The sequence below is a fragment of the Thalassophryne amazonica genome, chromosome 19 (genome assembly GCF_902500255.1).
Source record: "Thalassophryne amazonica chromosome 19, fThaAma1.1, whole genome shotgun sequence".
NCBI classification, from domain to species: Eukaryota; Metazoa; Chordata; class Actinopteri; order Batrachoidiformes; family Batrachoididae; genus Thalassophryne; species Thalassophryne amazonica.
Window position 1 is genome coordinate 36,489,186 of NC_047121.1, and position 13,440 is coordinate 36,502,625.

The 13,440-nt window shown below is 40.1% G+C and overlaps 1 protein-coding gene across 1 annotated transcript in view; it reads left to right on the forward strand.

Moving 5' to 3' along the window:
• Nucleotides 1-13,440, forward strand: part of rps6ka5 (ribosomal protein S6 kinase, polypeptide 5) — a 57,196-nt gene that overhangs the window by 38,809 nt on the left and 4,947 nt on the right. The window contains exons 11-15 of the mRNA XM_034195426.1: nt 1,028-1,161; nt 5,285-5,378; nt 9,232-9,402; nt 9,618-9,809; nt 13,024-13,183. Coding sequence (XP_034051317.1) covers nt 1,028-1,161; nt 5,285-5,378; nt 9,232-9,402; nt 9,618-9,809; nt 13,024-13,183 — 751 coding nt within the window. The remainder of the gene's footprint in view (nt 1-1,027; nt 1,162-5,284; nt 5,379-9,231; nt 9,403-9,617; nt 9,810-13,023; nt 13,184-13,440) is intronic.

Here is a 13,440-nt window from a genome sequence, read left to right on the forward strand (position 1 = left end):
TACAAATAATCATTGATTTGCAAATGTGTTCAGAAATCCACAAATGCAAATTTCATATTTGTAACTTGTAAATTGGTCTTTGCAAATAACGTTGTATTTGCAAATATAAAACTTAATTTGTAAAAAGAAAAAAAAAGGAACATTTACATTTGTAAAACTGGAAATTGTATTTGTGAATTGAGTTTCAGCATTTGTGGATCACAATTACATGCATTCATCGCTTTCCTCTGTGACGTAATTTTGAGACATTCTTTTCGCGAAATCCACAGATCCACAAACAAATGCCTACTGATTCACAAATACACACTCACGCACACTGGATATCCACTAGATGGCAGTGTGGTTCCATTCATTACACAGCAGTCTGTTTAGATCTCTCAGAGTTTCTTACCATCTTTGCTGTATGGTTGCTGCCGCTGTAGTGTCTCTGTAACTGAAAGTTGTGCAAATTGTTTGTTGATTGATTTCTACGGGCAACGTAGCAGAATAATATACGATTACATTACAGTATTCCTAACAGAGGTGTGAGTGAAGTTTCATAATACTTAGACATAATACTTAGATGAGTCCAAATTCATTTTTTATTTTAAAGTATGTTACAAGTATGTGTTATAGCAATGCTCATTCTACAATAAACAAAATGTTTTATTCTTCCCCAGTTTAGCATCATCCTGTGAATGTCAAGTTCGTCCTCTAAAAATCGAAAATGGACTGCATTTTATATAGCACTTTCATGCTCAAAGCATTTTACATTGATGCATTACATTCTTACACACACACACACAATGTCAGCATGCTGCCATGCAAGGTGCTCAACTGCACACTGGGAACAATTTGGGATTAAGGGCCTTGCCAAAGGGCCTGTGATTTCCCCCCCCCCGGTCTGACTAGGATTTGAACTGGTGATCCTGCGACCCCCACTTCCTCCTTTCATTAAAGTAATTCTCAGTTATTGTTGAGGCCTCTTAAGTAGAACATAGATTTGACCAGACAGCTTGTTTTTTTTTTTTGTTGATTCTCTTTGTAGGACTCTCCTTTCTATGTGTGTTATGAGATGGAGCTGAAGGACAGTGCTCTGGGAGAGGGGAGCTTTTCCATCTGTAGAAAGTGTACACATAAGAAGACTGGACAGAAATATGCAGTCAAAATTGTCAGCAAGAGGTACTAGCTCACAGCCTATGTTCTCACATGTTTAGAAATGCAAATATGTTTTTGGCTCTGTGTGATGTTGAGACTTTCATTGGATAAGCAACAATGCAACTTTAGCTTGGCAGATGTAAAAATGTAATATTAGGCTGTCAACTGTACAGGTGACTTGATTAAAATAACTCAGCTGTGATGTTTGGCCACTTTGAAATTTTTGTTGTAATTCTTTAATGGTGCCCAGTCAAAAAAAACAACAAAAAACAAATTAGCGCTGTACAATTTGATCAGTCATATTGTGATTATTGTGGCAAACATTGCAACTGTGATATATGGTCAGTGTACTGTATGTTCCTGTGATTCTGTTTCTCCAGTTGTTAAAGCTTAATGAATACTGTGAAATGTATTTCAAAATTTTTAGAACAGTTGTAAATGTACAAATATACTGTATAACAAATACAGCCAATTTTAAACTTCATTTTTTTATCTTTTTTTTTGGCAGTGGGTCTCACAAATTTAAGAGGTGCTTCTGTGACTTATTTCTCAAAAATCTAGAGTTCTTTCTGTATGTAGTATAGCAGAATTGTGTGACCTTTTAGAATGTTTAAGTTTGGCAAAAAATATATACGAGGTCTATTAGAAAAGTATCCGACCTTATTATTTTTTTCAAAAACCATATGGATTTGAATCACGTGTGATTACATCAGACATGCTTGAACCCTCGTGGGCATGCGAGAGTTTTTTCACGCCTGTCGGTTACGTCATTCGCCTGTGGGCAGTCTTTGAGTGAGGAGTCGTCCACCCGCTCGTCGATTTTTTTCATTGTTTAGGAATGGCTCAGAGACTGTTGCTTTGTTTGATAAAAAAATTTTCAAAACTGTAAGGCACAACTGAGTGGACACCATTCAATAAATTCAGCTGGTTTTCGGTAAAAATTTTAACGGCTGATGAGAGATTTTGGTCTGGTAGTGTCGCTTTAAGGACGGTCCACGGCGCCTGACGGCGATCTGCGCTTCGAGGCGGCAGCGTCTCGCCGTTTCAAGTTGAAAACTTCCACATTTCAGGCTCTGTTGACGCTGTAAGTCATCAGAGAACAGAGAACTTTCAGAAGAAGTCGGCATGAGGAGTTTATTCGGACATTCCATTGTTAACGGTCATTTTGTAATGAAAGAACGTGCGGGCAGAGTCGCATGTCGGGCTGGACCCGACCGCGGGGGGTCACTGCAGGAAAAACACCTCCGTTGGAAATCTTAACGGGCAAGTTGGAACATGCCCAAGCTGTTAAACAATTTCTCAGTTACTCACTTGTTGAAAGCCATTAAAAGCCGCCTGAATTCTACAAATGGTTTTCAACACGGAGGTGTTTTTCCTGTCGCGGCGCACACAGATTTGCCGAGTCGTCACGGAAACAACTCGGCGAATTTGCGCGCACGTCTTTCATTAAAAAAATGTCCTTAAACAGTGGAATGTCCGCATAAATTCCTCATGCCAGCCTCTTCTGAATCTTCTCTGTTCTCTCACGATGTCCTGGGTGAATTAAGCCTTAAATTAGGATGTTTTCAGCTCTAAACAGGCCGACGACAGCGCCTGGAAGCGCTGCAGGACGTCTCGCACCGTGGGAAGTCCTTACACCGACAGAAACACCCCATAAACTCTCATCAGCCGTTAAACTTTTCACAGAAAACCAGCTTAATTTCTCGAATAGTGTCCACTCGGATATTCCTCACAGGTCCAGAAAAATTTTTGATAAAGTAACGCGCGCCGTCTCGAGCAGCGTGTGAAACAAAGGAATTCAGCCGAGAGGGCGGGACCACATCTCACTCAAGGCCTGCCCACAGGGAAATGACGTCACCGACACGCGTGAAAAAACTCACGCATGCGCACGAGGGTTCAAGCATGATTGGTGTAATCGCATGTCATTCAAATCCATATAGTTAAAAAAAAAATAAAAGGGTCGGTTTATTATCTAAGAGACCTCGTATATATATATTTGGTACAATATGACCGCATAATGACCCCATTGCACATGTAAATTCTAATTTTATCAGTTATGATTTTAATCCAAATGTTGCCATACTTCATTTACATCTCAACACCACTTTTTTTTCCCACCCTCAGGGTTAAGAGAATCTGTTGAAATCTGTGAAGTACTAATAGGAATATTTTATTTTCTCAAGTGTGAAGACAAGTAGCTGTCCTGTGTTAATGAGCCGGTGTGTATTTTTTGCTCTCTGTGCACATCACCATTCATTCATTCATTCATTCATTTTCTACTCCTTATCTGGGTCCGAGTGACAGTGGCAGCTCATTCCACACTTGGGGAATCCCTAGGCCTTCCCAAGGCTGGGAGGTAAAATCCCTCTGGCTTGTTCTGAGTCTTCACCAGGGCAGGCCTGGAAAATGTCTCTAGGGAGACTACCAGATGCCTGAAACACCTTAGCTGGCTTCTTTCGATGCAAAGCAGCAGCGGCTCTACTCAGAGTCCTCCCAGATATTTGAACTCATAAATATAGTTCTGCAAGGAAAAGTTTATTCCAAATCCTTTCTTCTAAATAAGATGTGATCAAAGGTTTTGATGCCAAAACTATTTAAAATCTGATGACAACTTACATTCATGGAAACTCCTCCACTGTACATTATGGCTCATAAGTACAAATGTTACTGGGTAAATCCATGCAACACATACATGTTTACTGGCATGTTGAGATGCCAGTAGAAATAGTCCCTGTGTAAACTCCCCTTTGCTCGCTGGCGTCAATGTCTTTGTACCATCTATTTATCAGATTTTGTATAATACATATTTTAATAGGTTTATTTAGTCATATTATTTATGAAATATAAGTTGATAAATAAAATATTTTTTTATTATGATCACAGCCAATAAATTTGGCTATAAACAATTGAATCATGAGTCTTTTCTTAGAGCAGAGAAATATTTTCCAAGTTCCTTCTAAATTAATCGATCTAATTCTGATTCATAATTGGTAAATGCTGTCACTGTGTCGTAGCACTGTTCCCTTATTTTTGTAAAGTTACAGCCTTTATGTAATATATTTTATTATTCGCTTGGTGTTAGCGTAGCATATGGTGTGATGTCAAGGCACTGACATTGTGCCTGACATTAGCATAACCTGAGTGCCTACCTTGTGAGTAACAAGATTTATATTGTGCTAAAAAAATACATATTTGTGTACACCAGTGCATGCACATACAGTATACACATACACAGACACCACTTGGTTTTTAATATATAGATGATTTACTGCCCCCTGCTGGAATAGCATGTGAGTCCAGAATGCATTTATCAATGTCCATTGTTCACTGTTACATATTATCGGCAATTTCTCCAAGAATACTAGTCCTATCAACGTTCCATTTTGGCAGCGTTCATTCTTGACCCAAAATACTTAAGCATACCAAAACGGCAAATGTCAGCTCTCCCTAATTTTTCCATAATCAAAGGTACATACACATGTGCATGTACACAGAGGCCACTTCACTTTTAATATATAGATGATTTACCACCCCCTGCTGGAATGGCGTGTGAGTCCAGAATGTAATTATCAGCATCCATTGTTCACTGTTGTTAGATAATATCTGTAGTTTCTCCAGAAATATTAGTCTTATCAGTGTTTGGTTTGGTAGTATTCATCCTTAACCCAAAATACATAAGCATACTAAAACAGCAAATGTCAGCTCTTCCGTTTGTCCGTGATTGAAGTTGTACAAACACACCCACGCACGCATACACGTACACAGAAGCCACTTCACTTTTAGTATATATATTCTTGCCATAGCTGATGTCTATTTCACAATTATTAAAACTACCAACTTCTGTTCTACTTTGTGATTTAATGGAATCTTCTACTTTTTGACCTCAAATAGCCCAGCTTTTATCCTGAAACTGTAGAAAATTCTAGCACCTAAGAGCCAGCAGCACAAAAAATGAAAGTCCCAAACAAACCATTGCAGAAGTGGTCAAGTCACGTCCAATGTCAGCTTCCCTCCTTGAATTGGAGGTTCGCAAGACTCGTGTCTTATGATACCAAGACATTAGAGTGACTTGACAGGGAGTTTGGTGCACTGCCACCTTTTAAAACAATGTGACTGGAATTTGTCCTCCTGCTTGTGTTTTCTGTAGGATGGAGGCACAGACACAGAGGGAAATTGCAGCCCTGAAGCTCTGTGATGGTCACCCAAACATTGTCAAGTTACATGAAATTTACCATGACCAGGTAAGGTCTATGGCAGTATTTGCCAGCATGAACTCTGTGTTGTAGAGCTCTGTGTGAAGCCTGTGGGGACTGCAGCCTTATTAAATCCTGAAACTAGAACAAGGCAGATTAATGGGGATGCTGGAAGCCCTCGAGGTCTTCCTCTACTAATTTCTGTATTTTGCCATAAACAGATCTCCATCTGCTGCTCAGTATTATTACACACCAATGAATTTCTAAACTATTGCTCCACAAATACCAAAATGTTCATCCTCAGATGTTGTCAATCTGTCATCTTTGCAAAAAATGGTGCATCATGAACACACTCGGCATGATTTGTTGCTGCACTACAAAGTGTGTTTTCAACATTTCTTTGTCACTTTAATTAAGAAGAATAAGAAGGACCTTTATTTTTTATTGTACGCATGTACATACATACATAATTAAGGTGGTGTTTTGTGTGTGTGATGTAGCAGTTTTCACTTATTTTTTCTGAAAGTGTGTGTGTGGGCTTGAGTGGGTGGTCTTTTAATAATCTGAGGTAAAATTAGATCATCTGGAGGTGGGGTTATTTCTGCTACATATGTCACAGAGGTCTTAAACAAGCTGTGTTGGTCACAAATTCTGCTTAAATAAGAATATCTGTGAAAACATGCATGGAATTGTGGAACTTTGGAGATGTTGAACATTAAATATCAAATACATGAAAATGTAGAAGGTAGAAAAAATGTGATTTGACACAATATGGCCCCATTAAAAATTATATTAGCGATTTAAGACCATTTCATTTTTAAATCTGTTCATTGAACAAAAAAAACCTGTATGAAAAATATCATAAATCAAACATTTTTTACAGTTTTAAATCTGTAAGAGCTCTATGGCTGTGTTTTAATAAATGATTCTTAAAGCCTAATCATTCCTGAAAATGAAAAAGAGATTCAGAGAATCCCTCTTGAGATGTGTGGCAATGTCATCACAAACTTCAACGTGCATGTTGCAGCTGTAATCCAAAGAAGAGGAGCGTGGATTGAACATGTCATCAATTACTGAACTGTGTGGAAAACAAGAGACAAAGTGGGAAACCTTTGGTATCAAATGTTAATTTGATGCTTCTGTTACAAATCTGTAAATAAAATTTTTGAATAAGTTCTCATTTCAAAAACTTGTGTTTGTGTGTGTGTGTATGTATATATATATATAATATATATATATATATATATATATATATATATATATATATATATATATATATATATACACAGCCTGTATTTCCTGTTATTATATTGAGCTGTACACTAAACTGCATTGTATGTTCTAAATGGATTATAGCAGAAGGTGTTCCCATGTGGTTGAGAGGGTTTGGGTTCATTAGACCAGGTCCTTAAAGCCCATAAACACCACTTTAGACCTGATGAACTCAGTGGAATTATCATTGTACCTCAGAGGCCTGTGACCTAGATCAAAGCGGTGCCACTTCACCTCACCAAAGTCTCATCTTTGTTCCATCAGCCTCATTTTAATTCTACCCTGCTACCCAGAAACGTTATTCCTCCTTACACTGTTTGGCCCCTTTCACTTTTACACACTGCAGTTTGGGTTTGATCTTGTCTGGGCATGGGCACGTGGAAGATTCTGACGGCATGATAACCTTAGGCAAAAAATACTGTGGTACACAGCATTGCACACCTCCATGGGCACATTTAGTGTTGATATGTGCTGGCCGGCTGGCTGGCATGCACACAGATGTTTGTAATTCCCTTGTAAACCAATGTTTTTTTAAATTTTGCATTGAAGATTACTTGGACCTCACAGAGTGTGTCATGGAGCATGGAGTTCATTAATGTTGTGGCTCCCTGTCCCTGTGGCTACCTTGAATTTAGTGAAGAACTGTAGGTGGTGCTGCAATGTTTTTCCTTCTCTTTCTGTCACTCTTCAAATTAACCCTTTGTGTGCTAAAGCTGTACTATCATACAATGGAAACAGGTAGTGTGTTGGGAAAGTGTAGGTACACGGACCCACAACAGGGGGCGCAAATGAACGGACAATGGAGGAAGTCAAATACAACACTTTACTGTTGTGAAAGGGCACAACAAACACAACAGATTACAATAATAGACAAAAGGTCAAATCGCAACAGGTGTCGTGTGGGCAGGCTCGAAGATAGGAGACGTCTGTCCAAAGTAGAACCGGAACCACACGATTTCCTCCGCCACCAGACCCCGGGAATACTGGAGCCGCCAAGTCCCGAACTCCCAGGTGGCCACTGCCTCCGCGTGTCGGATCTGGTACTGCTGGCGAGGAACAAAAAAACAATTAAAGGTGGGCGCGTATGCACCCAGCAATTCACACGGCAGGAAAACCAACTCCACCTCTTGTTGGAAAAAGAGTCTGTTACACGATACACAAAAAGTCACAAAAGGTTACTGTCGAATAAATCTCACAGCCAGCTGAGAACGTTACCTTCCTGGTAAAGCGATATCTCGGCAAAGAGGTGGAGATGCCGTCTTGCTGATATACTGATGCTGATCAGATGAGTGGTGACAGCTGTCATAGGTGATGAGTGTCAGCTGTCACCCCAGCTACTCCTGTTAGGCGGCAGCGCCCTCTGGTGCCTGGAGCCCGCACTCCAGGCAGGGTGCCCTCTGGTGCCTGGAGCCCGCACTCCAGGCAGGGTGCCCTCTGGTGGTGGTGGGCCAGCAGTACCTCCTCTTCAGCGGCCCACACAACATAGTGTTTGTGTTTTTTTTTTTTCAACCCACAGTATACCATGAACTCATACCTGTAGACGGCCCACAGATATTCTCATTTTATGGATTAAAGTTTTTTTTTCCCCTTCACATTTGTTATGCATTATAGACATTGCCTATCACTATTTCACATTTCTAATTTTACTTAAAGCTGTGAAATAAAAATAGATTACATGTTGTTGTCAAAGTTGTGGATTATTTAAAAGTTGTGAAATACAGTGTTTGCACTTACCCTATCAAATAGAAAAAGAAGATCTAAGTTATAGATGGGCCCATTGGTGGTGGTGCATATCTCTGTGTACTGTAGCATGAAGCATCATCCATTCATTCCCCTTGGACGGGACCCCAGTCCATTACATGTTATGGTGTATTCCATTTGTACTTGGAGGTTGAAATTGCCCAGTTACGTTCCCCAGGAACAGTCCCTTGCAGTTATTACAACTTATTCAAACTACACGTGCACAGAGGTCACAGTCCACCATGGCTCCCAGCAGCAACAATAGTGAAAGGTGTAGTGTTTAATGTTTTTTGGCACTTATGTCTTTTTTTTTTTTGTCTACTTTAATAAAGCCTGCCCACAGTGCTGTCCTGCTGCCTACGGATATGTTACTGGAAAATGTATACGTGAAATATTAGCACCACCAGCATAAAGTGCTGGTGGTGCTAATATCAACTAAACCTGGAGAAGTTGCTAACAATAATGACTGTCTATAATGCACTACAAACCATGCAGTAAAGTAAATCACGAATGTAACTTCTGGAAAATGGAATACATTTACCTCGGGTGTGACGTCATTCCCAGTTAAGACTTCCAAGGTAAATGAATCACAGCATTACTTCCCCAGCCAAGGTTGTACTCCATTTCCTGCTGGGTGGACTGAGAATGCAGATGAAATGTCTTGTTCAAGGACACAGACAGGTAGTGTGATTTGAAATTGAACCCAAGACATTGGTAGTCCAAATCCTTATCGCACTGAGCAATTTGCTTTGCACCTGCTCAGTTTTTAACACTTCTGTTAATTAGCATAAATATGATTTATTTCAGTGTAATTTCATGAATGAGCGCTGCAAAAGAGTGTAGCAGAGAAATATAAATGTACTCTCTGTGTTTGTGTTTCTTTGCCAAGTTGCACACGTACCTGGTTCTGGAACTCCTTGGTGGAGGTGAACTACTTGAGAGGATTCGCAGGAAACAACATTTCAGTGAAACAGAGGCAAGCCGCATCATGCGCAGGCTCGTTTCCGCCGTCAGTCACATGCATGACGTAGGTGTGGTGCATAGAGACCTTAAACCAGAGGTATTGGCACTACGCTTACTGCAGCAAGCTCCTGTTTCAGCTTATTTTCTGTTTGTCTTTTTGATGCATACATTATTTTGACAGAAATCTCTTGTGTATTTTACTGCCATTTCTTTGCTGCAGTCAGCTGCAAAGAAAGATAAAAATGTTCAGCAAGTTCTGACATCCAATTGCTGAAGGAAAAAAAAGATTTCATGTCTTGAAATGTTTTATAGAACCTGCTCTTCACAGACGAGAATGAGAATTCAGAGATAAAAATCATAGACTTTGGGTTTGCTCGCCTCAAACCACCAGACAATCAACTGTTGAAGACTCCCTGCTTCACGTTGCAGTATGCAGCACCAGAGATACTCAAATATGATGGTTACGATGAGTCTTGTGATCTGTGGAGTCTAGGGGTTATTCTGGTAAGTGGACATGTGAAGACCAAGCGATATTCTGTTCAGAACAAAGTAGTTGCTAAGTAATAAAACATCCTGAGAATTATAATTATTACCTCATATACTGCTTAATGTGCTACAAATATACAAATTATTATAGGTCTTACAGCTGTGTAATAGTATTGGAAATGCTACAGTTCCTTAAATACAGATTATTTTTGTTACCTGGATTACACATGTTAATCAAAGAATTGCTTCAGCCATAATATCTTATAAACTTACAGTCCCGAAAGAATTCATACTTTTTCCACCTTTTATGTTATAGCCTTATTCCAAAATGGATGAAATTCATGTTTTTCCTCAAGGTGTTTTTCCTCAGCACAATACCCCATAATGACAATGTGAAAAAGTTTTTTTTTTTTTTTAGATTTATGCAAATGTATTAAAAAAAAAACAACAAAAAACAAAAACGAAGAAATCACATGTACATAACTCAGACTCAGACTCACTTTTATTGTCAGTCGACCCTTACAGGCAGAATGAAATGCAGTTTCTCCAGGTCTTGGTGTAGTTAACTGGGACAATTTTTTTGACCTAACCTATTGTATAAACTTTTGCAATATAAACTTTTGCAATGTACAATATGCACACCTCTGTGGCCATAGAATATATATACAAGGCACAAAGTCGGCAGCAACAGCAGCAGCATTAGAGTATTAATAAAGTGACAATGTGCATGTTAGTGCAATGTTCACAGTTTGGTGGTGGATGCCGAACTGTTCAACAGTGACAGCATTCGGGTAGAAGCTGTTTTTCAGTCTGGATGTTTTTGCCCGGATGCTGCACAGCCTCCTTTCAGAAGGAAGGGGTGTGAACAGACTGTGTGCAGGGTGGGTGGAGTCTCGATTATGCAGGTGGCTAAGTATTAACAGCCTTTGCCATGAAGCTCAAAATTGAGCTCATATGCTTCCTGCTTCCACTAATCAAACTTGAGATGTTCTACAGCTTAATTGGAGTTCACCTGGGGGAAATTCATTTGATTGGGCATGATTGGGAAAGGCACACACCTGTCACAAACCAAGCATGAAGTCAAAGGAATTGTCTGTAGACCTCAGGGACAGGAATGTCTCAGGCACAAATCTGGGGAAGGGTACAGAAACATTTCTACTGCTTTGAATGTCCCAATGAGCACAGTGTCCTCCATCATCCGTAAATGGAAGAAGTTCAGATCCACCAGGACTCTTCCTAGAGGTGGCCTCCCATCTAAATTGAGCGATTGGGGGAGAAGGGCCTTAGTCAGGGAGGTGACAGTGAACCCAATGATCACTCTGTCAGAGCTCCAGCATTTCTCTGTGGAGAGAGGAGAACCTTCCAGAAGGACAGCCATCTCTGCAGCAATCCACCAATCAGGCCTGTATGGTAGAATGGCCAGACAGAAGCCATTCCTTAGTAAAAGTCCCATGGCAGCCCATCTGGAGTTTGCCAAAAGGCACCTGAAGGACTCTGACAATGAGAAACAAAATTCTTTGGTCTGATGAGACAAAGATTGAACTCTTTGGTGTGAATGCCAGGCATTTTGTTGGAGGAAACCAGGCACCATCCCTACAGTGAAGCACGTTGGTGGCAGCATCATGCTGTGGGGAGGTTTTTCAGGGACAGGAACTGAGAGACTAGTCAGGATTGAGGGAAAGATGAATGCAGCAATGTACAGAGACATTCTGGATGAAAACCTGTTCAGAGCGCTCGTCACCTCAGACTGCAGCACCGGTTCATCTTTCAGCAGGACAATGACTCTAAGCACACAGCCAAGATATCAAAGGAGTGGCTTCAGGACAACTCTGTGAATGTCTTTGAGTGGCCCAGCGAGAGCTCCGACATGAATCTCATTGAGCATCTCTGGAGAGATCTGAAAATGACTGTGCACCAACGCTCCTCATCCATCCTATTGGAACTTGAGAGGTGCTGCAAAGAGGAATGGAGAAAACTGCCCAAAGATAGGTGCCCAAGCTTGTGGAATAATATTCAAGAAGACTTCAAGCTGTAACTGCTGCCAAATGTGCATCAACAAATTATTGACCAAAGGGTGTGAATACTTACATACACGTGACTTCTTAGTTTTTTTATTTTTTAATCAATTTGCAAAAAAAAAAAAAAAAAAAAAAAAAACTTTTTTCATGTTGTCATTATGGGGTGTTGTGAGTAGAATTTTGAGAGAAAAATGAAATGAATTTACTCTATTTTGGGGTAAGGCTGTAACATACCAAAATGTGGAAAATGTGAAGTGCTGTGAATACTTCCTGGATGCACTAAGTCGTACCAGAGTACAACCTACATGGTCTCCCAAACTAATATATATATATATATATATATATATATATATATATATATATACACACACACACACATAGGGGGCCATTCATGCAAGTGTGTCATCTGTGAAATCAGAATTTTTGAATTTTCACAATAGTTATTCCAGTCTTGTGTTTAATGCTGCAACTCTCAGCATTCTTTTGTGAGCTGACAGTTTAATGCTCGACACATAACGAAGAGCAACCACAACTGGTCAGAGCTGTGCTCACAGGAAATGTTGTTGCCCAGCAGCAGGAGTGTCGTCCTAGTTCATCCCATTTATGTGCAATCGAGGTGAATGATAAGACGAGGAGAAAGACGGCACACAGGGACCAGAGAGTGATATCTCTTCTTGGTTAGTCAGCCGTACAGAGCCTGTACTTTCTGTGCAAGTACTAATTTGTACTATTGTCCCCTGGGGAGCATTGGAGTAGTCGGAGTCTGAGCATTGACAAAAATGGCTACTGACAAGCTTTGTGCACGATGGCCTGGAAGCAGAGTGAGTCAAGAATTGGAGGGGTAGAGATCAGGCCAGGAGGGATCCCTCCACTGCAAAAATGCGCTGTTCCCATTGTCTGTCAATTTAATGATAAATATGTTGCCAGATATGATCAGGTCAGGTGAGACTATCCTGTTCATTTTTTGCTGCACACAGGCAGCTCTTGTTTAGCGCAGGCACAGGCAACAACAGCTTTTACAAAACATGTTGGTATTTTAACAGCAGATATGATTTTAACACTGATACCTAGTGTTACTCCTTTCATATCATGCTGAAATCAGTTTCCACACTGTTTTTGATACTGTTAATATCGTATTTTTGATGTCGGTGCATACACTGACATGAGAAACTACTGCTTCAGTGGCCAAATGAGCGCTTTCCTTCTCATTGCAGTACACCATGCTGTCTGGCCAGGTGCCTTTTCAGTGTCAGGAGAAAAGCTCGACCCACACCACTGCTGAGGAAATCATGAAGAAAATCAAACAGGGAGACTTTTCTTTTGAAGGAGAAGCCTGGAGAAATGTGTCCCAGCAGGCCAAGGACCTTATACAAGGTGAGGATAGAGGTGGCATCTTGTTTCAAATTTTACATTGTTGGTAGTAAGATAATTTTATTTTACAGTGTGCCTGTGAATCTGGTTTAAATCCAATCCAAAGATATCTTTTATTTTTATGGGCTTGGTCAACACAGGTTTTTTTAAGTGCCTGAAATACTGTATCAAACAAACCTATGGAGAAAGTGGCTGCATTAGAAGAACTCACCATAAATTTGTCATTTGAAGCTCAATCAGTAATGTTTATGACTAGAAAT